The sequence below is a fragment of the Tachypleus tridentatus genome, chromosome 7, assembly GCF_004210375.1.
Source record: "Tachypleus tridentatus isolate NWPU-2018 chromosome 7, ASM421037v1, whole genome shotgun sequence".
Lineage (NCBI taxonomy): Eukaryota > Metazoa > Arthropoda > Merostomata > Xiphosura > Limulidae > Tachypleus > Tachypleus tridentatus.
In genome coordinates, this window is record NC_134831.1 from 191,518,859 (window position 1) to 191,546,853 (window position 27,995).

The following is a 27,995-nucleotide window of genomic DNA, read 5'->3' on the forward strand; positions in this document are numbered from 1 at the left end:
TACTGAGCATTCCCAGATTGCCCCTGAAGAAGAAAGGTCCACCTTTTGAAAGCGCTTGGGTTATAAAGGTTTCTATTTCAGCTTTACCAGAATCAGGGTAATTAATAAATTTCATTTCAATTGTAAATCTCAATGAATGGTTATTAATTTTAAGTGAAAAAATTACAACAAATTTTGTTCACAAATGCTACTTACAATTGTATAAAAAGTTCTTGGTCGTCCCATCATTCTAATAAAATTAAACGCAAGTAAGTACTTCGTTAATTAGTTCCTTTCTCTATGTTGATGTTACTGTTAATTTGTCTACATGAATAATATTTTCTTTAAGCACCAACAAAATCGGTCCCACTTGATTAACTAATATTTCTTCTTTATTATTTACAAATGGGGGTATAGCCTTTCTATATACCCTATATTTCTGATATACATTAAACATTTATCATCCCCTGTAATACAATCTATGTATTTTTTTAGACCAAACTACACTATTTTTTGTTAATTCAATTACTTGAAATAATGTCGACAAAATATAGTTATTCATCGAAAATTGAATTTCTAACTTTGAGTTAGGGTAGTAATCTAATGATGAAAATAACAACATACCCAAGTGTTTCTAACGCATATTACATGGAAGTGAGACGCACGTCATAAGTTAACATCAACAACATATAGGTCCGCTATGGCCAAGTGGTTAAGGCGCTCAACTTGCGATCCGAGGATCGCGGGTTTAAATTCCAGTCATACCAAATATGCTCGCCCTTTCAGCCGTTGGAGCGTTATAATGTTACAATCAGTTTCACTATTCGTTGGTAAAAGAGTAACCTAAGAATTGGCGGTGATGACTAGCCGCCTTCCCTCTAATCATACACTGCTAAATTATGATCGGATAGCGCAGATAGCCCTCGTGTAGCTTTACGAGAAATTAAAAACAAACCAACAATATGCACGGCGTTTGAAACAATATTCTATAATGCCAATTTTTTTATTTTTTGGAATTTCTTGCGAAGCTACACGAGTGTTATATGAGCCAGCCATCCTTAATGTATGGGGTTTAAGACAAGAGGGAAGACAATTGGTCATCCTGACCCACCGTCAACCCTTGGGCTACTATTTTACCAACGCATAGTGGGATTCACTTTCACATTATCACATACCCACGGCTGAAAGGGCGAGTGTGTTTGGTGTGACGGGGATTCGAACGCACGACCTTTGAATACTCTAACTACCTGCCCATGCCAGAGTGGTGTCATGTGGTATCAATTAAATAAGTAACGAAACGCTTGTACATTTGTTAAAACGTGGATCTTGAAAAGACAAAAATATATAAAAAAACTTAATTCGCTGTATTGTATTTGCATAGTTAGTGTCATACAGACCACACTTTTATAGATATCTAGCTTCATACTTTATTCAGTAAAATGTTACAATGAAAATTCCACTTGAAATTATATATATAAAAAAAAATTGAATACGAAATTAACGTTAAAGGTTACCATGGACACCGGGACCGTAATGAAAAGAATAACCGTTTGAAAGTCTGATTTCACTTAAATATTCAGAATATGCATTCACTAACATGTGTAGTTTAAAATAAACAGATAATCAAGGAAAGTGCAAAATAATTTTAAAATTTTCGACATGGAAATTATTTTATCATTTTGTTAAAATGAAAGATCTTTTCATCTAGATTATTCAAGCCATTGGTAACTCTATCTACAGAGTCGTTAAACTAAGTATTATTGTTCTGGATACCATAAAATTGATGAATAACAAACAAATAAAATAATAAAACACATTCGTACAGGTAAATTAGGACTTGAACACATTATATGGCATTGATCTGAAACAAACAAGTGTTACATCACATAAGCTGAATTGTGTTAGTCATGGATCTGGAAGTACCTTTATTTTAGTTATAAACACTTGTACACTGAATAAATGTTTACATAAGTATTACTTCCAGAAATCTTAAAATTGTATTCAAGCATAAAATTAAATAGGTAGTGAAGTCCGCTACACCATTATGATACCATAAATAATTAATCGTTTAAGCTCAATTATCTGCAGTGAAACCACTGCATGAACTATGATATGATAAACTTTGGCTGTATTTTAAATCTTTTTTTCTTTGTTTGACACAAAAGACTTGGGAAGCCATTTCTACAATAATCAGGTCTCATTGGCCAAGAGACTGGACTATAACAAAATACAATAACATGGGTTTGTTTGTTTGTTTTTGAATTTCGCGTAAAGCTATACGAGGGCTATCTGCGCTAGCCGTCATTAATTTAGCAATGTAAGACTTTAGGGAAGGCAGCTCTTGGGTTACTCTTTTACCAACGAATAGCGGGATTGACTGTAACTTTATAACGCCCCCACGGCTGGAAGGGCGAAGATGTTTGGTGTAAATAGCACGGGTAATTACTTTGTACGCAAGCATGTTACGCTAATACAACAGTAAATTAACCAAAAAACTTATAAGTATTATAAAGTGGTTTTATTTTAGGGAGCATACTAAATGTCTCGTCTGAATAAAACCCAATGTTCTGTGGGAGCGCGTATTGTGTCCCCCTCTAAAAAACACAAAAAACACTTCACTCTTCTCATAAATCAGTTTTTAAATTTAATGTAACATGAGCAGATTATATTTCTTTGTAATTCATTTTACATAAACCTGCGAGAAGTGTATATATTACAGACACCTTGATTAACGTAAGTTCAACACTTTTAAAGAATAACATATCTCGTTACTTCAACACTAAAAGCAATTAGTGATATTTGGTTGAAATTTGAGACCATTAAATCCGGTAATTTATATATTGTCTGCAGGTAGAACAAAGATAAGAATACGAAATTACAATGCTAAAATCCGGAAGCAATGTTGCTTTGCTCTAAAATAAACGTTATGTATTCCGTGATGTTGGATGATACAAGTCTTACAGTTTAACAGAAAATCATCAGAGAGGTTGCTAAATGATATCAAATTATCTTCATTGCAGTAATTATGTGTAAACGAAAGTGAATGTCCATTTCTTAACTCACAATAACAATAAGTCAACTAAATTTCGATTGTGTGTTCTAACCAAGAAAATGGTGGTCTTTCCATAAGTTTGGTGTTTGAATCGCAGCTATTCAGTATGTGAAAATGTATTTACATTTCAAGGATTATCAGTAACAAATATTAACTAGTGATAATGAATTAAGACATTAAATAATTGTTAATAAGAAATAATATTCAGAAGAAAAATAAGGAAAAAACAACAAAATTTCAATTTATGTCATCGTTGATTACATGTTTAACCTGAGAATTTTAACGTAAAAATGTCGTTTATTCATTCAACATGGACAAAGAAATAAAGTAAAATACACATTTCTAACGTTTAGTGTAAACTTTCAATACATAAGTGATCAGGGTAACAAAATTTCATTAATTAAACTACTTTTAAATAAGATAGGTTTGTCCATATGGTGGATCTATAGTTTTTCTACATCCATAAGAACTGGTATGTCGTTCGTTGTTTTCCTTTGGTATATTACTCCGTTTCCATTAGTTTCTGCTTAGCACACTCCGGACACAGGATATCGGGCCCATCTGTGATGAAACCTTTTCCTACAAGACAGGCATTGCATGTGGCACATATGAAGCATTCATTGTGCCAATTACGATCTTCGAACGATATGAATCGGGTTCCGCCAATACCTATAGTAAATAGAAATATGAGCTTTAATATTGATATTACAGTCAGTCTATTTTAGTTTATTGCCGCACAACCTGATGTATCCGGGTTATGAACTTATAAAATGTGGAGGTGGATGCTATGATAAATGACAAAAATTCTAATTTTCACACAATTTAATGATAACATAACATATTACTACATTATTCATTATAATCTTATTAAAATTTTATATATGTTTAAGAACTCAGTATGTATATATTTGAAACATGTACACGATGTGCGATGGTAAGAATGACTTTGTACAAAGAGGTTACGGCAAAGGTAGTGGCGGTAGGGAGTGCTTTCAACCCCTAACTTTTAATGTTCTCCCGTGATTAATTACTTGACGGTGAATGGTCGCAGAAGTGGCTTATTGGTCAAAGTTGAAACATCACAGATTAAAGTAGAAAATGGCAGCCAATATTTTCTCCATAGCATTCCTCCATAGAGAGTGCTGACGTATTATCCAACATATATAAGATGTTTGTATGCCCTCCCCCACATTTTGTATATTGAAAATGTAGTTAATAGTTTTTCTCTGTCATCTATGTATGTAGTTAATGTTAACTTATTTTAAAGATAAGAGAAGCTCAATAACGTCAACTATGGGAGTAGAGAGGGTTGATAGCCCGTCATTAACCTGCCCCTTGTTCCAAGCTATCATACCACAAAGTTTGGTTGAGACTGGCCTAACGACCTCGTAGTGGTTCGATAAGGGATAAACAGACAGATACATAGATCTTTGTTCTTTGTATGTATAGATATTAAGAGTATGTAGTTTCGAAAATATAAAAAAAATTTTAGGTATTTAGAGTAACGAACTTTGAAGACCCCTATGTCATCACTCGTGAACCATTTAACTGTCCATGGTATATTTACACTTCTTTGAAGTCTAATTTGTCGCACAAATTAGGCTTCAAAGAATTAAAAACATAAGGTACTTGGAAGTCCTAATTCTAAGTTGCATTCGCAATCAAACAGGTTACCTGAAATAGTTTACGATGAATAAAGTATCTAACATTTATTTGACACAAATAAGAAAGACACAATAACAGGTGGGATTCTGTGGGAATGATCAAAGTTTTGAAGCATATTGCACAAAAAGATGCAAACAGCTGAGGTAAAGAGAAGGTTTGTGGGGCTCAGTTTACAAACTCTAGCCTGGAGAAGTGTGGAAAGTTCTCATGCAAAGCCGAATATCCAGATGTTGAATGGTATTCAGCATCTTCAAAGCTGAGATTTTAACAGAACTATAGACCAGAGACCCATAGTCTAATTATGATCACATGAGGCACGGATACAATAGATCTTGAGCATAGAACACTGATCCGTTCCCCGAGAGGTGTAAGATATGATACAAATGATGTTCGGTGCTTCAGTACATTTAACACATATTTCCTCTATGAGAGGAATGAAAGTAAACTTATAGTCAATGATAAGCCCCAAAAACTTTGCCTCAGGGACCTCAGGATGAACAACATCAGAGAAACGGAGCTTGGGATCAAGGTGTAGACCATGTTGGTGGCAAAAGTACATGCAAATAGTTTTGGAACAATAGGAAGTAAAATCGTTTGTTGTGGTTCATTTCAACAAACGATTGGGGGCATGTTCAATGACCAACGAAAGATGTGGAAGTCGTCGACATAGAGTCAGTTTGCAACATTAGGAGGAAGTTATGTAGTGATAGCATTGATCTTGATAATGGAAAGTGCGACGCGACACTCAAAATATAGCCTTGAGGAACTCCAAGCTCCTGTATGAAAGAATGGGAAAGTGTTAAGTTCACATGAACTTGGAACAGCCCGTCAAGTAAAAGATCGTGAAAAATAATAAACAAATGGCCACGCAACCCATATGAATGGAGGTATCACAAAATGTCAATCCTCCATGTAATGTCATAAGCCTTCTTAAGATTGAAGAGAACAAAAATAATACAATCTGTCTTGAAACCCACATTAGGAGGGCAATAGAAGGTTGTTTAATTCAAGGAACCAAAGGAGAGAGTATTAACCATCCTCTCTAAGATCTTACAGAGACAGATTGTCAAATAAATTAAACAATAATTAGAAAAAACCTTGAAATGCATCCCAGGCTTAGAAAAAAGGTAGATCAATAGCCTTGTGGCAAGCATCAGGAAATCATTCTCCTGCCAGATATGAGTGAAAACAACTAGGAGAAGAGCAAAACAGAGATGACACAGTATCTTATAGTGAATATCATCAGGTCCAACAGACGTACTTCTAAACCAATAAAGAACAAGCTGGAAGTTCACTACCGTAAAGAGGAGATTTATAATAGTCCAAAAGAAAAAAAGGCGATTGCTGTGTCGCAGGCTTGATGGATAAGAAAGCAGGGGAAAAGACAGAAGTGTTGCAAAGATACCCAAATTTTTGCAGAGAGTATTGAAATATTCTGTACGTCAGCAACTTACTGGTCATTGAAGAGTAAGACTGAAAGTGGATGAAAAGCATACTGCCAATGGACCTACCGACTCTTGTCTGATATGACATTGGATGTTTCTTTGTTTGTTTTTGAATTGCATGCAAAGTTAAACAAGAACTATCTCTACTAGCTATTCTTAATTTAGCAGTGTAAGGCTAGAAGTAAGGCAGCTAGTTATCATCACTCACCACCAACCGTTGGGCTACTCTTTTATCAAAGAATAGTGGGATTGGTCATCACTTGTAAAAGCCCCCATGGCTGAAAGGGCGAGTGTGTTTGGTGTGGTGGGTATTCGAACCCGCAGCCCTTAGAATAGAGTCAAGCACCCTAACCACTTGATCATGTTGGGCTCATGACTTTAGAACTGATGGTAGAAGGGATGATAGTTTTACATTTAATCCATGATTCCTCTTGGCTTTGGTGTCTAACTTGGTGTGCATGGGCTTACTGAAAAGTAATGCAGCTAGAAAGAGTGGTATGCCTGTGAAAGATATCCGAGGCCCATTTCTAAGCCTTCTGTATCAGCTGGCAGGCTGGAGACTACCATGGAAAAGATACTTTTGAAAATGTGTCAAGGATTTAGGAATAGAATAATCAGCTGCTTGAACAATGGAATCACTCACTGCTTCCATGCATTCATTAATAGATGGAAGACTTATGACAGCAGGATCAATTTCAAAGAAAGAGATTAAATAGAGTCAGTCAGCCTGGAACAAACTGACAATTGGGTTGGGTGGAAACGACCACAATCAATCCCCCTTAGAGCTATAAGAAAATGATCATTGTCCTGTGGGTTACAGTCAACCCTCAAATAAATTCGAGAGAAAATTGAAGGGAAACAGATAAATAGATCAATAGCAGTAAAAGATTGACTAGTTGCTTGAAAATATGTATAAGAACCAATATTGAAGAGAGACAGGCTGTAATAAGAGGGCATACGCACCACAGACTATCCATCCCATAAATAACAGCACAATCCCAGAGATGATTTTATTCATATAAGACTTCTAAGATTAAAAAGAGAGATGACAACTATTCTAAGAAAGCATCAAAATCTGATTGATCACAAGTTTCCCTAGGAGACAAGTAAAGAGAACAAACAGTGATAGTATGACCCAAAAAGATATGGATGGCTAAGGTCTTTAAGGGTGTATTGAGTTTCACAGACAAGGTGGGCATGTGTTGATCGATCAGCAGTGCCACTTTTCCATGCACCTGTTCACCACACAACCTATTATTCCAGCATAAAGAAACTGCCTAAAAGTGACTGTATCAGCAAATTTCAGGAATATTTGCTGTAAGAAAATACACATGGGATGATAGGAATCAATCAATGATTTTATGTCATCCAGATTAGAATAGAAACCTTGACAGTTCCACTTTATTGAAGTGTTCATTTTTACTTAGTACGACCGTAACATTTTCTGTATTAGAAGGAGTTTTGTTGACCTCTATGGATCGTGCCCTGAGTCGAATGGGCAGATATCTGTTAGCAGACGTAGATTCCTGTGGCTGAATAATCTTCTGCATCTTGGGGCCAAAAAATGGACCTGGGCAGTCATTGGAAGGAATGGCGTTGACTTATCCATGTTTTAAGAATGAATCTGTTGAAGGCACGAAAAGATCTGTCTGTACTCCTACTGTAGCAGTGCATCAACATATGTACGAGATGGAGTGGGGAACAATAACTTACGAGCTTTGGGCTAATCAATGTTGTTAATATGTTTTAAATGCCGTACCTCTTTCTTCTTGACTTGCTTAGAACAAGATTAATAGTAAAAGTGGTGGGAACCACCACAACTGATGCACTGAAGGTCCAGTTGACACTCATAGGCGTTATGGTCTTTGTCATCATAAGTAGTATGCATGAAAGATCCATGACAAGATGTCTTTGAATGTCCAAACTGCTGACACTGGAAACATCTGAGAGTGTCAAGAATGTATGGCTGCACGTTACAGTTAGGTGACCTGTCTTGAGAGAGGCATGTGAACGTGGCGATGTAAACGTTACAATTAACAATTTGTTGGTAGCATAATTCCCTTCTTGTGAGAAGAGATATGGCAAACAGCAGAAACTTCTTGGCTGGAGAAACCAGCGAGGATCTACCACTCGAGAATGTTCTTCAAATCCCTCTCAATGATCAAACAGTTTGCTCTTGAAGAAGAAAGGGCCACCTTTCGAAAGTGCTCGGGTTATAGGGTTACTATTTCACATATAACTTTTTCACTACATCAGTTGAACATACACTATCAATATCAAGTGACAGAATTTATTAAAAAGGCATATAGCCAGAATCAAAATTTACTGTTTGAGTAATACTAATAATATTGAAAAGTGAAAAACTGAGATATGCGTTATGTTACGGAAGCAACAAAGTGAGATAATGCTTTTTACCCGTGATAGGTCTACTGCAGGCAATGCATCTCTTGGCAAACAATTCCCCGAAGCACTCGGAGCAGTATGGTTTATCGTCACGTGAAGTAAAGCGTTGTCCTGCTAAGCACGTATCGCAGTTGGTGCAACTAAAGCACTCTCGGTGCCAAGGATCATTTTTGTAGGTCACCCCACCGCTGTTGATGATCTGTATTAGATAAAAAGTATTAAAAAATTAAAATGAAATTATCAGAACTCCTGACCAAAGCAAGCTAAGCAGATTAGAGCTAACAAATTACAAATAACATAGTAATACACATTAACATACCAGTCTAACTAGAACTATGAATTGACATAAGAAAAAAAAGTTTAAACGATTGAAATGCACTGACTTATCAGAAGATGGTATCCTCACATCTTGGTCATATGCTCAATAATGTCACACATGGTTTGGGCACTTAGATTACTCCTAAATCCATTCGCTAAACTAACGACGCAAAATAATACACATATCTGTAAAAAGTAAGTAGATCCAACATCTCCTGCAGCCACGTTTTTCATATGATATGCTACACGTGAACTAATTTTGAGGCTTGTGCGAGTCTTTATTTGGACAGTTTCTACTAATAATATTTATAGCTTAAATTTTGTAATAAACTAGCGTATACCACGTCAGAAAATATGTGATAAGTACTATCACTCCACCTCGCACTTCATAGCTTACAGAAATAAATAAATTTTGCGAAATCAAGCTCAACCAACGATGAGACAGAAAGGTGTAGTCGAGGCAGTCATACGTCAGTAAATTCCTTAGTGAGCCAATCAAATTAAGATTTATAAAATAACTTTGTGTGGAATTAAGCACAAAGCTACACAATGGGCTATCTCTGTTCTACCCACCAGGGGTATTGAAACCCGGTTTCTAGCGTGGAGTGCGGAGACATACCGCTGTACCAGTGAGGAACAGCTTTGTGTAGTTTTCTAATATATAGAAAAGCCACTACGTTATGATAACACTATATTTTAAAAATGGCTTTTATTTCGTGCTGCATAGCAACAAAATTATAACCTAATATTATTGTTTGTATATGTACTTAGAGTACAAAACTAGGAAAATATGTTTATTTGTTAGTTTAAAGTCCGTTGACAATTGAGATTTCTCTTTTATTAAAAATGTTGACAATATAACAAAAATAACTTAAATAAGAAATTATTTAAATTTAAAATTAAATCCATATTTTTACTTTCATAATGAATGTTATGAACTTGGCTCTAGGCTGTTATGGAAATTATAAACCAGCTAGTATTACTTCTGTGATGTGAAAAATTCTAAAGTCTTGTTAAAAGAAAACTTTATGAAATCATTTAGTGAAGTGGAATGACATAAAACAAATGGAATCTTGTCTTCATTTTCGGATATTTGTGTTTAATGCATCTTACCTGTTATATAGGTGATAGCAAAAGGTTTTAATTCGATTATTTAGATTTTTCTTAAGGTAATGAAAAAATACGTGTTGTTATAATATGGATCACATGTTTAAATTAGATAATAAACTAATAATTAGCGTGATTGAAGAAAAGGAACATGGCATATTAGTGAATAATAACGGTTTATGTAATAGGATTTCTGAGCCACTACAAAATCAACTAATTCAAAAAATACAAAATGTTAAAAACTAGTATGAAGTAAAATAACCACATATTTTTGATAGAATGTTACGCGAGCTTGGCATTCATGGAATAACAACCAGAGAAGTTTTATTAATGAAATTAAGAAGTAAAACAAAATTAAACAATATTCAAGAGGTTCTCCATTGTTTTAAGTAGTTTAAGACTAAATGTTTGTTTGTTTTTCACTTCGCACAAAGCTACATGAGGGTTATCCCTAATTTAGCAGTGTAAGACTAGAGAGAAGGCAGCTAGTCATCACCACTCACCGCCAACTCTTGGACTACTCTTTTACCAATGAATAGTGGGATTGATCGTTATCTTATAACGCCCCAAGACTAAATGATTGTGTAAAATTTAGATACAAAATTATTCTTAATTTTTTTAAAAAATTTGAAATATATTATGTTTCAGAGATGTTTAATCAATATATAATTACAAAGAAAACCTCAATTTTCTCAAAAAAGAAACAACGTAATTTTTAAATCAACAACATGAGTATACGAAACAAACATATTAGACAAACATTTATTTAAAATGAGAAAAGTTAAATTTTATAATAATAACAAATTATATCTTAACAATTATGTACATTTTTTAGTTAATATCTTTTGGACTATTCCAATAAAAATAAAAATGGAAAAAGAAACAACAAATGCATTCAGAGATTAAAAAACAAACAAACAGTAATCACAAAGAATTCAAAGTGATAAAGGAACATGCTTCATTAATAAATAAGCTCAAATTATTGAGTGATAGAATGTTCACTGGTTTACAACTAAAAGCAATGTTAAAACCAAGTTGTTGAAAAACTGAATAGAACTTTGCAAATTAAAATGTGGAAATATTTTACTACCTATAATAAAAGCAAATACATTTAAGCCTTACCAAGTTGTTGTATCTGAAGATTTGAAAACAGGTCATATAACTTATAAAATCAAAAGTCTAAATGATGACAAAACTGAAAGACGTTTCTTTGCCATCATCTTTGTGAAGATATCTATATATACGGACATACATATATATATACAAATTACACATATTTATACACATTTTATAGCATATTACTCATATTAAATGGTCACGATCATAGTTTCAGGCTATTTCGATGTTGATTATTCACCAAAGTTTTTCTTGTGCGTTTGGCCTTGTTCTCAGGTTTTGCTTGATCAGTAGCATTCTTCGCTATGTATAAGACCTCCGTTTTTATCTGGATCTCTGGCAGTTGTTCACCATTATGAAATATAGCATAGTGTGAGCCAAGACGCGGGAGTAGTTATCGCGAGATGATAAACGCGTGTGTTGCTAGGGTAGGTGGAGTTTGTTTTTTTGTTTGTTTTTGAATTTCGTGCAAAGCTACTCGAGGGCTATCTGTGCTAGCCGTCCCTAATTTAGCAGTGTAAGACCAGAGGGAAGGCAGCTAGTCATCACCACCCACTGCCAACTCTTGGGCTACTCTTTTACCAATGAATAGTGGGATTGACCGTCACATCATAACGCCCTCACTGCTGGGAGAGCGAGCATGTTTAATGCCACCGGGATTCTAACCCGTGACCCTCGGATTACAAATCGAATGCCTTAACACGCTTGGCCATGCAGGGCCGGGTAGGTGGAGAGAGCACTGCTTGGTATGAGGTTGCAGTTTAATGAAATGAAATCAGAGGACGCTGGCGAGGCGACAAGCGAGCATAACAACTGAAATTATCATGTAACTGTCGCCATGATGATTTCGTCATAGGTCGACTACATAACCAATGTTTCGATTTAATTAAGTTACAAGTAAACTCATTATTACAATGACAATTTTATTGTCTTGCCAACTTGGGTTTATGATCTTTATTGTTTTTGACCCAATAATTCATTTTAAACATATTACTTTACAGCTTTAACTTACATAAATTTCCTAAAGGTGGGTGGTGTATTTGTAGGCGGATGGTGTTATTATAGTTATAAAGGCAGATGGTCTTACTAGGCATATTATTGATTTTTTGTTTTCTTTACAAGTAAAACATTAACTACGTTTCGTAAATGCTTGACTGTATATTTTCTATAGATGGGTTGGTGCTACTATTTTTTTTATTTTCACTAACAGAAATAGCACTGTGGTGACAATATGTTCAACACTGTACACCTATTAACCATCAAAAGACTGTTTACCGATTATCATAAAACTTCTTTAAAGTGAGTAACACTCTCTAGGCACCAGTTTGTAACTCTCTCTTTGTTAACCTGAAAATGATCTAAGAAGGTCGAAATGTTGTTCTCTGCTTTATTTTGGTAAAAGTATTAATACTTATACCAGCCGTGCTGAGATATATCTTTACGTAGGTTATGTAATTTAAGAAGAACTGCGTATTAATGTGTTATGACTTTAACTAAATTTTGTTACTACAGTGAACTAAATGTTCGTAAATATTACAATAACTTCGTTGACGTTTAAGGTATAAAAACTAAAACTGTTATATCTAAATAACTACACATTCATGAAGTTAGGCTACGTAAAGATCTTGGTGTGTTACTTTTATTAATTTATATTTAAATGACAAACATGCGAGTTCTAGGTGAAAAAACAGAAAGTAGAAACTTAGAAACAAAAAATACATTCCACGTGTACCATCAAGCATTCGAAATTTCATAAATGTACATTTAGCTTTGTGTAGCGTTATGTAAGATGTATAAATAGATAACTTGTTTTACTGACTGTTACGCTCAATGACACAAAATCTCTTCTTCGTTACTGAATTAAAGTTTAATCAACAAGCAGCTTATTTTGATTGTAAACTATATTCTGTAATGATAGATATTGTACAGTAGACATGATGGATTTATAAAACATATTTTATCATAAAATCCATCAAACTGAAATATTTTGCTCAGAAATTTTTTTATTGCTATCACATTATATTTGATGAATCTTGGATAGAGATTCTATCTCTACACTATCCCAGAAAGTTTCACTGACAGGATCTGAAATATTCAATTGTGTTACTCTTTGATTAACACCAGATTAAATGATAAATTTATTCACCATTGTCAATGCATATCTCAAATATAACCATACACATTTATCATGATTTAACATGTTACAAGAATGATGGGTTTGACTATGAATGTCAATTTCACATATTTGACATCGTTGTTTTTCAGTACTTGTATAATATAGTACAATAATTGAGTATATAAGAATTGATTTCATCTGATTATTCAATTACTTTTCATTACGAATTACAGTAAATAAATTATCAATATGAGAAATCTGTGCACATAAATTTTGTCTTTCTGGAGTAATGATATTTGTTACATCTGTGATAAGGTTATATTAAACAAATTCAGTTAACAGAAATATGGAAAATACTAACGAACTTGATTGTTTCACTGAACAATACAGAGTACCTGCTGATGAAAGCTGTAATGTATTATTTAGAAATCTTTCATTCACACCACTGCCTATTCATAAGATGAGCGAACGTGATAGTCATCTGTTTATCAAGAATTAGGTTAGGCTAAAGAAATTAACTGATCTAGTTCCAACAACGAAGAAAACAAGATTAGATTTAATAAACTAACTGGTAATCCACATTTTAAGACTCATAATCACTTAAATTTAATTTAGATAAACTTACAAATAATCTAAAGAAAGAGCAGTTCAAAAGTGAAATGTAATATTTTCCACAAGATAAGCGCGATCTTGTAATTAGATTATATGGACACCATAATCATATGGACTCGCTTGATGGATGTAAAGAGACAATATTTCTAAATGAAGTACTACAGTATTTTGAACTAATATGTTATACCGGACGATGACTACAAATATGCTCGAAATGTGGTAAAAAATAGAAAATATTCTGATATTTTCGAGAATTTTAGAAATGTTTGTTTTAAAACATAAAATAGATCGTGTTTGATACTGGTATATCGTGGAATGCAATGTTAAAAATGACTGTTGAATTAGGATCATCAACCGAATTTATGATGTCAGTGGTTAGTGAAGGTGTTTGTAGGTATATCTCAGGGTTGTAATAGATACAGCAAAGCAGATAAACCTATGAAAGATTATGTCGTCATAAAGAATCTATAAAGTTTATCTGGATACTAATAACAATTCGAATGGGCAATCGCTCAATATTTATCCTGAATGAGTCTCTAATTGGCCCTTAGCTTTTCAACATTTTTTCACCTTTGAATTTTTTTTACACTGCTGGCAGCCAACTGTATTAGAATCTCCATGCACATCAGATTGCGCAAAAACACCTTGCTCTTTATGATTACGCAAAAAGTAAGACCTTTAGGGCAGGACAATGAAAAATAATTTATGACTGTCATTTTTCATTTCTAATTGTTTTTGATTATTTTTAATGATCTTGGCGTGTGTCAGAGCTATTTTCTTTTGTTTAATAATTTACATTTTCCTTTTAATTCGTTACCCTTTAAGTGGTACAGAAACTACATTTCATATAATACTACTAAGTCGCTCAAGCCATTTAAGCAGTGTTATTCTATAGTACTAAAGCCAGTATAAGTTTAGGGTGTAGTTAAAGCACAAGTTACACCTCAGTTAAAACATTGTGTATAGTTTTGGAATTCTTATCTGTAAAGTAACAGCGATTTACTGGAAAGGGTTTAATAGATAATTACTGGGATGATTTTTAGGTTAGCTTTTATAGGTTATAAAATCCTCAAATTTATTTTATCTTGAGAAAAGAACGATAAGAGTAGAAATTCTTATTGAAGTTTACAAAATCATTCGGAAATAAAAACTTCTGCTATCTTTAATACACTTGGAAGACAGAAGACAAAACCACAGTTTAGAATTTCTCTAACAGTAGTAAGTTAGTTCAGTTCAACCCCTTTTGTGCAAGTGCTTTCGAAATCTGGTTTCAAGGACACAAGAGGAAGAAAATTGTGATCTGTTTATTTAAGAAAGGATTCCGGTTTGTCACAGGTTAACCCAAACTAACAGCTAGGCATTCAACATACAGCTTGGTGGACTGGAACAGGTGGAGTAATGTATCTTGCTTAAGAAGAACACCAGAATGCGAATCAGCCTCGAATTCGCGACCATCAGATTATGAGTTAAAATTGAAAGCCACTGGTACAGACTGCCCTCCTACTTTACCATTATGGTATGTTTAATATTTACTTTTCTCAAGAGTTGGTGTGGAGAGACAGCAATGAAGGATAACATAATTTATTGTTGTCAGTTTGTTATACCATATCATTTACTATATTTCACATGTATCTTATTTCTCACAAATTGATCAAGCGGTAATCACTAGTTACCTGATTACACTTAATACAGCGTGTAGCAAACTTTTCTTCATAGCATCCTGTGCAGTAGATCTCGTTGTCTCTTGGAATGAAGCTTTTTGTTCCAATAGGGTTTTGGCATATGCAGCAACAGAAACATTGTTCATGCCACTGACGGCTTTTATATTCCATTTTCTTTGTTCCTGTTGCAAAATAAACAGACAAAATATTCAAACACACAACCTCCGTGTTATATTCGTTGTTCATAAGAAATCTGTAGACGTAGCAGAATTCTAGAACTTTTAATAACATCTAAACTATTGTATGATACAAAAAATTGTGTATACTGATCAAAACATTCATAATAGATATTAAACATAGTTTACAACATATAACAAAAAATTGTACTAGAGAAGATTGACATTAATCTGTCACCAAGGGATTGTTAATTTACCTGTGTCCACATTTTTGCTCTAAACTATACAATGAGCTATCACTACATTGTTGTCCCTAGTTTGACCTAATAAATTAGAAGCAAGGCAGGATATCAACAGCATCCACTGCCAGCTTTTGAGCTGCTGGTGTCAGACCAAATAATGACTTTAAGATCACTCTTATAGAACATGCATAACTCTGCAGAGATGATAGCATCACAGTTCCACGAAGTGTCACGAGAAGGCACGTTTCTAGGCAGTCAGGGCTGGTTGTAAGGGAGAATTACTACAGGTGTGTTACTATACGACCAGGACAGGCAGATGATGTTATTTCCAAAAAATGGAATCAGAGGGCGCATTTCTAGATAATGTTACTAAAAATAGTGTTTCTATAAATGAAGTACATGAGTTCCTTGTCTCAGTATGTCATGAATGGTTAAACTCAATTATGTTCTAAACGTTAAAAGTAGTACGTATATCTGTTTTGTAAAACAATTCCATAATTTATCAGTTTTACACTTACACTTAGTCACATGTTTTGATATTTCTAGAGCTGGTTAGTGTTACTAATACATTTAACTTACTATTGGAAATATTTTATTATATCTAGTGCTTTCATAAATATTGAACGAGGCAGTTGATTGTGTTTAATGTATTGAAGTATAGTTTTAGTTTCTACATTTAATCATACCTTTTACATTTCCTGACCTTCATATATGAAATAGTAATTTATATAAATTATGATGCATATCCTGAAGACGACAATTATTTAAATCTCTAAATTATAGGCCCGGCATGGCCAAGCGTGTTAAGGCGTGCGACTCGTAATCTGAGGGTCGCGGGTTCGCATCTTCGTCGCACCAAACATGCTCGCCCTTTCAGCCGTGGGGGCGTTATAATGTGACGGTCAATCCCACTATTCGTTGGTAAAAAAAGTAGCCCAAGAGTTGGCGGTGGGTGGTGATGACTAGCTGCCTTCCCTCTAGTCTTACACTGCTAAATTAGGGACGGCTATCATAGATAGCCCTCGAGTAGCTTTGTGCGAAATTCAAAAAACAAGCAAACAAACTCTAATTTATATAGAATTAATTAACATACAAACTCATGACAGTCTTTCTAGTTTATCTTTAAGCTATCCATATAAATATTTCATTTCATAAATGCACCTTATGACAGTTTCTCTTATATTCTTTTCAGTGTGTTTCCATGAGCCAAAGAAAGTATCTTTACAAGGTTTTACTGAGAACAGTTTATTTCATAGGAATGCAGTTCATTAGAATTTTAATACATCTGCTGTTTTATTTTTACAATGAGACGACTGTTGTACTATGTATCAGCTTTTATTATCCATTATTTGAATGAGGTAGTTATTATCACCAATAATTTATTTTGCATGCTTTTATTGTCATAATGAACCAAAGTAAAATAATTGGTCACAGTATTTTACCCCTTGGCGACATTTCATAGAGTTCCTTTGACTTTGATTACATATGAGTGTAGAAATAATAAACAAACATACTTACAGACATGGATTACGGATATATATTTCGTGGTGAATATTTGCAAAATGTATAATCACGTGATCATTTCCATACAAATAATTTTGGTGAGTGCCATATTTATTTTGTTTATAAATATTTGCTTTATTTAGATGACCATGTGATTAAGCACTTAAATATTCCCCAATTTCTTCTTCACTGGGCCCATTGGTATTATACATAATAAACACATTTCAAATGAGGATTCGTACTGAAGAAGTGACGACGAAAATTCTTCTTGTTTTGAAGAAAACAATTTTGTTTAAACATATTTAAAGGCAGGACCATCACAATACAAGAAAGAAAAACCTATGACTTTACATATCATAAGAAACTGAAATTCTTGAGGTGTAATTTAGACATGGGTGGGTGAATATGTTATAAACTAAGGTGCTTCCATAAACACTATATTAGTGTATCTTAAAGTTTCTTTTTTAACAAATGTTTCAGTATGATTTATACTTAAGACTGAGCTTTGACTTGCATACACTAAAGTAGCAAGGCATTGATTAAAAGTAATATTTATGCAGGAAAAATCACTGAAAAATAATCTGAGTAAGTTTTTCAGTGAATAGATAAATCATATTACCATAACAGTTTCAAAATCTATGCGGAGAACTGCACACTTTGAAATAGTCAATAAACTGTTTTTTCTGAACTTACTAGCTGAAGTCTTACATGATTATTTGGCATTGGTTCAGTTATGTAATGATATGGCTTTAGTATGGTGTCTCAAGTTAATTCAGTTTTTTTTATACATATTATTACACAAATGAAAATATAAACTATAACATGTTGTATATAAAGTGTCTGAATGTTAACCATGTTTCAGTACGTGTGACGAAAAACCTACTTAGAAACCTGAGTAATCAGTTGATGTAGTCTAATTGAATGAAAGGTGTACAATAATTGTATATAACTTGAAATTTTCCGTCAAATATCGTAAATACACAATTAGATTTTGTATCAATATGTAAAGTGAAGAAACTATGTCTACTAACTTTTCAATTCAATGGCATACAAGAAGCTGCAGTTAAAGTATGTTTAAACTTAAATGTATGTAGAAAATATATGATCATGTACAGTATGAACCATTTAGTTTCAATATTAATATAATGTATTATAATTATCTAGTTTCTCTCAAATTGATCCCCCTCTTTTTTTTATTAAAACCATGAATTAGTATTATGCATTCAAACGAAGGTTTTATCTGTTTTAGTGAACACAATGTCAAAAGCTTTCTAAACTTGACGTCCTGCCATGTATAACTTATGAAATCATTGTTTGTCAAGGTGATCAATGGTCTTCAACACTAAATACGTCTCATCTCAGGGATAGGTTGAAAGGGGCCAAGCAAATGTACGTATTACGATACGAGCTGTACTAGAGAAAGAGATAACAACTGTAATTGTTATTTAAGTAACTCCTTTGAACTTTAGTGACTTGTGAAACTAAACATGAAAACAAGCATACTTTACTTTTAGGATTTCCATTTATTCAAAGGACATTCACATTATTAATATATATGTATTTAACTATTCTCATTTTGTAGATTCTATCCTAGCTTTATTTATGCATTTTCCGTATTTTTTTTCTTGGTCCCCCGATTGGACAGTGGTAAATCAATGGGTTCGATTCCTCTCGATGGACACAGTAGATAGCCCGATGTGATTTTACATAGTTATAAATATATGTGTAAATGAAAATGGTATCTTTGAACTTATGTTTTCGAGGTCACTAAATTGCTAGTAATCATTTGATAAGAGACAAGTGATGTCTGGAGTGATTATGTTTCATATTTCATCCTTATATGTTCAACACTTCTTATCTTATGTCTGTGAAAACCTGTAGGTATGAAAACAGTTATCAAAGTTACCTGCTCTAAAGACATTTCCACAGCCGTCGCATCTAGAGGCGAATGACGCATCATAACAACTAGAACAGTAAACCTTCTCTGCCTTAGAGCCGAACGGTTTGTCCACCAATGATGCTTGACACTTGTTACAAAGAAAGCAGGCTTCGTGCCAGTGTTTATCTTTATACGACATATCCTAAGACAAGATTCAAAAGTAAAATAAATAATATGAATTAGTGACAAAGCTTTATATTAGTAAGTGTCTTTATAGAATAAATACGCTAGTGTTTGTTTCTACAGGACAAATATTGTAACACGATACAGTATGAGTTACAAGATAAATAGGTTTTAATACGAAGTTGATTTCGTGGTACGATTGCCCTTACAAGACAAGTTCCATAACAATGTATGAACAGTTGTTAGAGATGAAGCAGATTTTGTACTTGTATGTTTGTTGATAAGGAGAAGTTATAGAAGAGTATAAAACAGACAGTTATATCGTAAGTAAATAAATGTGTAGAATTACACTGACGGTTAACAGTAGTCAGAAGTAAATTTTGTGGGAGTGTCAGTCTAAAAGATAGAATCTAGAAGAAGATTAATAGTAGTTAGAGTCAAATCGACCCGGCATGGCCAGGTGGTTAACGCGCTTGACTCGTAATCCGAGGGTCGCGGGTTTGAATCCCCGTTACACCAAACATTTTCACCCTTTCAGCCGTGGGGGCGCTATAATGTGACGGTTAATCCCACTATTTGTTAGTAAAAGAGTAGCCCAAGAGTTGAAGGTGGGTGGTGACGACTAGCTGCCTTCCCTCTAGTCTTACACTGCTAAATTAGGGACGGCTAGCGCAGATAGCCCTCGAGTAGCTTTGCGCGAAATTAAAAAAACCAAACCAGAGTCAAATCATTTTGTTTTTAAAATAAACAATAATTGTCTATTTCTAGAGAGATTTCAAATCTGGAAGAGGTTATAGTGATGAAATATAAAATATATGTTTATAGAAATATAGATAAAAGTTAGCTCCTATCGGAATAACTGTTGGTTTAAATAATTTCTGATTTTAGTGAACAAGTAAGTAAATTTTTACTTTGCTTCTTAATGCATTTGTATTTAGGAATAACTATGTTATAATTGACTTATAAAATGAAAATATAAAAATAGATGGTGAGACATTAACAAATCTAAGGTTTGCGAATGATGTAGCTCTCTTTACACATTCAACAAAAAAGATGGAAGCCCACCAGTTTGAATGTGTAATGGATTTACTGAAATATATCTCTTTTAATATCGATGTTTGTTTAAGTTAAACTTATATTTAGAAATGTGCATAACTTATATTGTTAATTACATATTACGAAACTCTCGCCTATCCACTTTCGCTGTAAAAATTTCTCGAGTTTAAGAATCAACAATACACGTGCATATACGTAAACACTAATGTATGATCTACATTGTTGTGCAGACTGAATTTTCTAGAAAGTCTCCTCACGCCTATAAATGTAACCAAGGTGACGCACCAAGAGATAGTATATACCTTAATGATTTGCTATGACTGGTATACTATAATCCTAAGAAGCTATAACTGTGATTAACGCTTATTAATCGAAAACTTCAAATATTTAACACTCCTACGAAAAAAATATTTACATCCACTAAAGTGATTTTGGGGCCTATCAGGCCCCATATATTTTTCCAATAGAAACACAGTGATTTAGCAACATTCATTATAAACAACTTTAGAATGGCTCTGACAAACATTTTTTTTTACAATTTGAGCAAACAATTTTCGACTGTCTATCTTTTGATCTGCTGCACAAATGGCATCGTCCTCTTTTTGCCCTCTTTGCAGGCAGTTCACATGAGGTTGTTTTGTCATTATCTTTGCAGTAAATTTCTTTGATTTCAAGCACCAACTGCCGTATAAATTCTCTTCTGGCTCTTGATTTATGTTGACGAAGAAATTCTGGATGTTTTGTCGAGTATAGAACGAAAGCATTGTACGCTTTCTAGAATGTTATAGAATATGCAGACTGACCAGCGCTTTGATCGCCTCTTTGTTGTATAATATCTCACCAGTTGATCGAGAGTGTCGACACCTGCCTTCGTTGCATTGTAAAGATTGACGATTTCGGGCTTTCCATTCTCTTGTACTTCACCAGACTGATGCTGAGAACTCAGTAGTAGCACATATTTTCCTGGTTTGTCTGAGTGCCTGAGAAGAGTGATGTCGCCATGGTAGAAAAACTTTGGTGATAACTCTCTAGATTTTGCATTTATTTCAGGAGGCAGGAAGGTTCTTGATTTCCGTATGGTTCCAACAAGTCCTGTTCTTTTTGTTCTTAGGTACTTGGCAAGTGTCATTGTTGTGAAGAAATTATCTGTCGTTATTGTCCTTCCTTTTCCAAGAAATGGCTGACTCAGTTCTCTGACTATTCTTTCTCCTTGATTTGTTTCTGTCGTATTTCCAACCTTTCCAGTATAAATTTGAGCGTTGAGGAGGTAACTTGTCTTTGCATCTGTTAGGCACCAAATCTTTATTCCGTATTTGCCTGGCTTTGTCGGAATGTATGTTCTGAAGCCAACTCTTCCTTTGAAGTTACATAGTTGTTCATCCACTGTCAGGTATTCGCTTGGGTTGTAACTGTTTTTGCAATTTTCAATGAAAAAATTCCAGACTCCAGAGATAGCGGCATCTTTGATTTCTCTATTTCTTTGAGAGTGGATGTCAAATCTGATTTTTGAGCACATTTTTTTTGAATTTGTCTTGTGTAATCAGTTTTCGCAAAAATGGCAAACCGAATTCGGTTGAAAACATCTCGTCTATCGATGCATTTTTTGATTTGCTTATTCCAAAGAAAAGATTAGCTGCGATCCATTTCCAGAGGTCTTCTTCAAAAATTGGTTCTTTCATGACGGTGTTTGTTGAGTGAATGATCTGTTCCATCATATTATCAGAAATGAAAATTTTGAATGTTTCGAATGGTGTAGAGACTCTTGGAACAGCTTGCCTTGTAATGCCTGGGATCCCATTGAATATATTGAGAGCTGCGGTTCTCCTGTTGATCCTTGAAGGTGTTGTTGAATAACTAAAATTCTTATCTGTGGACAAATGTTCGTTCACTGGCTTCGTAGTAAGATCTTCTTGATTACTTTCTTCACTTTCAGAAGGGTACGGCGCGATTTGTTCATCATATTTCGGCTTCAGAAGGATCATCATCACAACTTTCAGAGTAGTCTTCGACATTATCATGCTCACTTTCATCGTCGGATGGTTTTGTCAGTAAATGTACAGCTTCATCAAGAGATATCATTTTTGACACGGTTTGAAGATTTCAGCTCCTATATATTTCGGATTTGTGGATTCTTCTAGAATATTCTAGACGTTTCAAGAATATTCTAGATTATTCTAAATACTTCTGTAAAGTTTCTAGAATGTTCTAGAACAGGCGTGGGCAAACTAGGCAATAATCAGAACCGTCTAAAATTATTGTTGGAGTAGAGTTATTATCCTAAATGTCCATCTTTTGAAAAGAAGTTGTAAAATTAATATATGTTTACTATAATTTGCTTTTTTCGGTTGCCCAGGCCTGTTCTAGAATTATTCAGGAAATAAATAAAGTCATTTTTATGTTTTTTGATCTGGGGCCTGATAGGCCCCAAAATACCCTTAGTGGATGTTTTAAAATTTTTTTTTAAATATTATTTCGCAAATGTCTGAAAAGTCAAAATATTATTGCTCCTTAAAATATAAAGGGATAGGGTCAGTTAATGGCAATTTCATTTAAATACAAAATTATTAGCCTAATATTAATAACCTTTCAAGTTGCTCTGGGGACTATTAGGCCCCAATTTTCGTAGGAGTGTTAACAAAGAATGTTTATAAATTTCAAACAGTACAAACCACTTAACTTTAGTGGATTCACATTGGACATTAGTATTTTTACGGATACATTATATAACTTCAGTGGTGGAAAACTCGACGTATGACCAACGAAGAACGCAGAGCTAGCTAGCTCCCTGTTAAGTAAGTTCTATCTACATCAACTTAAGATTAATTCGCTCATCGTGAACCCTCGAAAAGTCATCAAGCAAATTCCAGACCAGATAGAAAACTTAATATTGCTTGTAAGTTTGTAACCCTCTTGTACCACCATTATTGTAAATTGAGTTATTATTCGTATATTAAAATATAGTTGTACTTTAAAAAAACATGCATGTATCAATCTTGTTGGCAAATATCATAAATTTGATACATTTATTTATATAATTAACTTTTAAAATTAAATGATCATTCAACACAGTTTCGAGCTATTTGAAATTGTAATACGTAACGTAATAAATTGCAGTGGTAAAAAATCGAGATTAAAATACATAAGCGAAAGCCAAATATGTAACCAACTATCATGACACAGATACCATAAAAGGTGATAATGAAGAAATATAGAAAGTACCAGAGTACAAATATTTAGGACAAACCCTCGAAATGGAAAACACAGAAGAAAAGGAAGAAATTATGGTAAGAATAAACACAATATGTCGATGTTTTGGAATGTATAAAGAAATTTTAAAGGATCAAGATATCTTCATTACTTTGAAGAAAAATGTCATACGGCGGCCAAACATGAGCACTGACAAAAGTTATAATGAAAAAGATAGAAACCACATAAGGATGTGTGAAAAAAATACTTCATATAGCATCACAAGATAGGTGGATAAATGACAGAATAAAAAAATAAAAAAAATATCACAGATGCAATAAGGTTCATTCAAAGACCTAAATGGAAATGGGATGGGCATGTAGCAAGGTATTCCAATAATTGGTTACATTAAAAACAATGGAATAGAAACATAGAATAGATAAAAGATCTAAGGGAAGACAAAAGAGAAAATGAAGGGACGATATAGAGGCACACAGTGTTCTACGAATAGACTGGTCTCATAGAGAGCTACATCCAACAAAGGATAACAGCAGCTTAGACAGATAGAAGTCCGAATCTACAAACTGATGAACTAAATGATTAAAAATTCTAAAATTATATTTTAAATCTATTTTAATATATAAAGTAGTAAAATCATAGGTAAATATAGAAATAATTTATGTTTGTTCAACATTCAAAACTGCTATCCATAAATAGGGATTCACATTATTTAGTAACAGTGATATTATTTTTCGTAAATAGAACATCCAGAAAGTTATTAAATGTTAAATAACAGAATTAGTAACACCATATAAAGAATTTGTAATGAATCTAAACTTAGATATATTTTAATGTAATTTCGGAATTGAAAAGAAAAAAAGGTAAATTCTAATTCGAAAAATCTACTTTTATATTAAATTGTTATGGCCTTCTTTAAATTAGATACAACCGTATTCTTATTTAATGTACTTTTGAAAATATTACAATTGTATTGGTTTCAGTAACTGATATTTTTGCATATATTTTCAGGACCCCCCTGGTATAGCGGTAAGTCTACTAGATCTACAACGCTGAAAGCAGGGGGTTCGATTCCTTTCGGTGGGCTCACCGGATAGCCTGATGTGGCTTTGCTATGAAAAAATTACACACGTATATGTTTTCACAAATAAAACAAAAATTTCAAGCTACTTTAAAAATAAGACCATTAATAAATTATTTTTCAAATTCTCTAACTAATTATTAAATATATTAAAATAAATATCTATCTTGTAATTACATGTATTTAATGTACTTAATTCTTCTGTATAAATTAATAAATATTATTTATATTCAAAATGAAACAAAGAAGATAACACGATGTTTTTGCAAATTTAAAACATATATATAATAATATTTTTCCAATACTTTGAATGTTTCACTTTTTTACGTTCTTCAAAATTCTAAATTTAATACCTTTTTCTGAAAGTACTATTAAATTTACGTATTTAATAATATGATTATGAAAAGAATTAATTAAATTATTATTGATATAGTTACAAAGCAATTTATCAGTTTTTTGGGGGGATCAAGGTCTTGAACATATTTTTTTATAATTAGAAAGCAGATGTCCTATTGGTTTATTACAATTAAAATTAAGTATAAGTTGTAAAGATTTAGTGTAGAATATCTCATCTTGAACATTGCCTTAGAAACGTAACTTAATTTAACCGGAAAATCAGTGACATTATCAGTCTTTTGTTCCTTAGTGAAAGTTTATTAAAATATGATAAAAATAAATCACCGTATATCTCATGTTTAAAATCAGTCATCATAAGACTGGAATATTATCTATTGGAAAATAAAGCAATAAATAGAGCGAATACTGGCAGTGACTATACATCACTACATGGCGTCTTGCGCAAGCTGGAATCCCAGCTATAGAGTATCTAAGACGAAGCAAAAATAAAAAACGGACAATAATCATCCAAGTTCGTGTTACTGATTTTATCGCTACATATATAGACCTCTGAGGATACGATTTCTGTTTCCTAATATAACTCTTCGACAAACCTTAAACAAAATCATTCCTGCCTTCCGCAGGAAGCACTTCTATCTTTGACTTCCTACTGCTACAGTTTCACACATTGAGCGCTCTTCAACGGTTCTCAAACTAGAGGAACCACGTTCGTTAGAGAGTGAAATGAATGTGCAAAACTTTCGTTATTTACACATTAAGACTCCTGTTAATTATTGTGATAAATTAAAACTCAAAATAATTATGTAAACATTTTAATTGAATTCTAAAGCGACTGTCAAATTGACGATAAAAATACATTAAGAAAACACAGAAAACAAGCTTTGAAAAGTGAAATGCTTTCTCACTTAAGTTACTCAAATTGAGCTTTACAGTGCAGAAAACAAACTTATATAATTCAATATAATAATTTAATTTATTACTACACGTTACTGTGTTAGTCAACCCGTGAGGCTAAACACTGTAAGTATGAAAATAAAAACTAATGTAATAAAAACATAATGTTTTTTTGCCCTTGAACACACAACTTCAGTCAGCATAATATTATTTTAAAAAAATAAGCTTAATGTCTACAAATATTTGGTTATTGATAAGAGTAAAATACACTTGTGTTTGATTCTAGTTTTGTTTTTCCAAGAAAACACCATGTCTTAAAAATGAAGTTTAACTTAACAACAAGAAAAATCAGTGAAATGATATATTTATTGTTTGTTAGTGAGAATTTGTTACATTTGTGCTTGAATTAATCTGCCCATTCGTGAAATCAAAACCAATACAGTATCAAAGTGTTTCTGTAAATGTTTTATCGGTGTTTCTTCAACTGACAACAGCGAAGACAAAGACTACAACATCCTTTTGGTTCAACTGATGCAGATCACTCAAGACCATCTTCCCAATGTCATCACCAACTCCAACCAATACGTTGACCAAGACTTTTTTGCCACAGAAGAGCTCTGTGACAACTGAGAACAAGAATCCGAATGGTGACTGTTCCACTGAAGACAGAGACCTTAAAGTCGATGACAGCAACCAGAAGACAGACGCAGAAGAGTGTACAATCCAATCAATACGTAAGTGCATCGCAGAGATGAAGAAATTTGCACTAAAAAACCCAGCACTAATGAAATCAATGGACAATTTAAATAATGTAGAAGATACTGTTGAAAGTGAAATCGTTAACAGTATGTCAGAAAACAATGATCAGTATATGATCATTATACTGTTCATATACTGATATGAACATGATAGTAAAATATGCTCATATTTTACTAATATGTAAAAAAAATTACATATTAGTGTAATAAAATGTATATGCACACATGTTCTGTGACTGAAATTTGTAAAATGCTTGGTTTGTTTGTTTAGAATTTCGCGCAAACCTACACGAGAGCTATCTGCGCTAGCCGTCCCTAATTTTGCAGTTTAAGACTTAGAGGGAAGACAGCTAGTCATCACTACCCACCGTCAACTCTTGGGCTACTCTTTTACCAAAGAATAGTGGGATTGACCGTCAAATTATAACACATGTTGGGTGTAACGGGGATTCGAACCCGCAACCTTCAAATTATGAGTCGGGTGCCTTAACCATCTGGCCATGCTGGGTCTAAATACTTGGAATGATGAAAATAAAAACAATAAAATAGAAAATATGCAAAATGAATAATTATTAACAGTTTAGATGGGCAATATGAAAACAAGTGTCATACATAATATTACAATTCAATATTCAAATATTTTACAATTAATTGATGAACTGGTCGGTCCCTAATAAGACTACTTTTGTTCAGACCCAATGGTGCTAGTAATAGGGAGGAACTACTGTAGTTAAATGAAAATAGGCTAAAATCAAGTGAAATAATGTGAATTATTTTCCTCTTCTAATGTTATAATTTGTATATTGGAATTGTTGACTCATTATGTATATATGTCTATTGTAATTAATAATATTGTTTGAACTTCTTATATGTATATATCTGTTTGTAATTAAAATACTGTTTGTTTGTTTGTTTGTTTGTTTTGTACCTCTGGGCTGCTGCTGCTGATGATTATAGAACGTTTAATAAATACTTACTATTATTACGTTCGTGTTGTACTTCATCAATAAGTTAAGTTTTTCGAAACATGAGTCGATTACTAGTATACTTAAAAGATATTTAGTGTCAATCCTATTTTAATTTGGTGTGTTGAACTTCTGGCTTAGTTCGCCAAATCGGTTAGCTCTTAATGCATCTTCAAGTCTGAAAACTATACAGTTCGACATTAGGTTTTCCGTCGCGAGTACA

The 27,995-nt window shown here is 33.3% G+C and overlaps 1 protein-coding gene and 1 long non-coding RNA gene across 7 annotated transcripts in view; one reads left to right on the forward strand and one right to left on the reverse strand.

Annotated features, from left to right (window-relative positions):
• LOC143257561 (uncharacterized) lies at positions 1-27,792 on the forward strand. Of its 3 annotated transcripts, XR_013031930.1 has the most exons (5): positions 1-97; positions 19,277-19,494; positions 24,729-24,848; positions 26,544-26,783; positions 27,079-27,792. It is a non-coding gene; the product is annotated as an uncharacterized LOC143257561 (long non-coding RNA). The 3 variants fall into 3 exon arrangements; XR_013031928.1 differs by having other exon boundaries at positions 26,544-27,792; XR_013031929.1 differs by having other exon boundaries at positions 26,587-27,792.
• The window catches only part of LOC143257560 (four and a half LIM domains protein 2-like), a 101,171-nt gene continuing 74,557 nt past the window's right edge, over positions 1,382-27,995 (reverse strand). For all 4 annotated transcript variants that reach the window (XM_076516427.1, XM_076516429.1, XM_076516430.1 and 1 more), the window contains 4 exons: positions 19,302-19,476; positions 15,487-15,656; positions 8,557-8,743; positions 1,382-3,700 (listed from right to left, as the gene is read on the reverse strand). In XM_076516427.1, the coding sequence (XP_076372542.1) occupies positions 3,534-3,700; positions 8,557-8,743; positions 15,487-15,656; positions 19,302-19,476 (699 nt within the window). In that variant the 3' untranslated portion in view covers positions 1,382-3,533. The remainder of the gene's footprint in view (positions 3,701-8,556; positions 8,744-15,486; positions 15,657-19,301; positions 19,477-27,995) is intronic.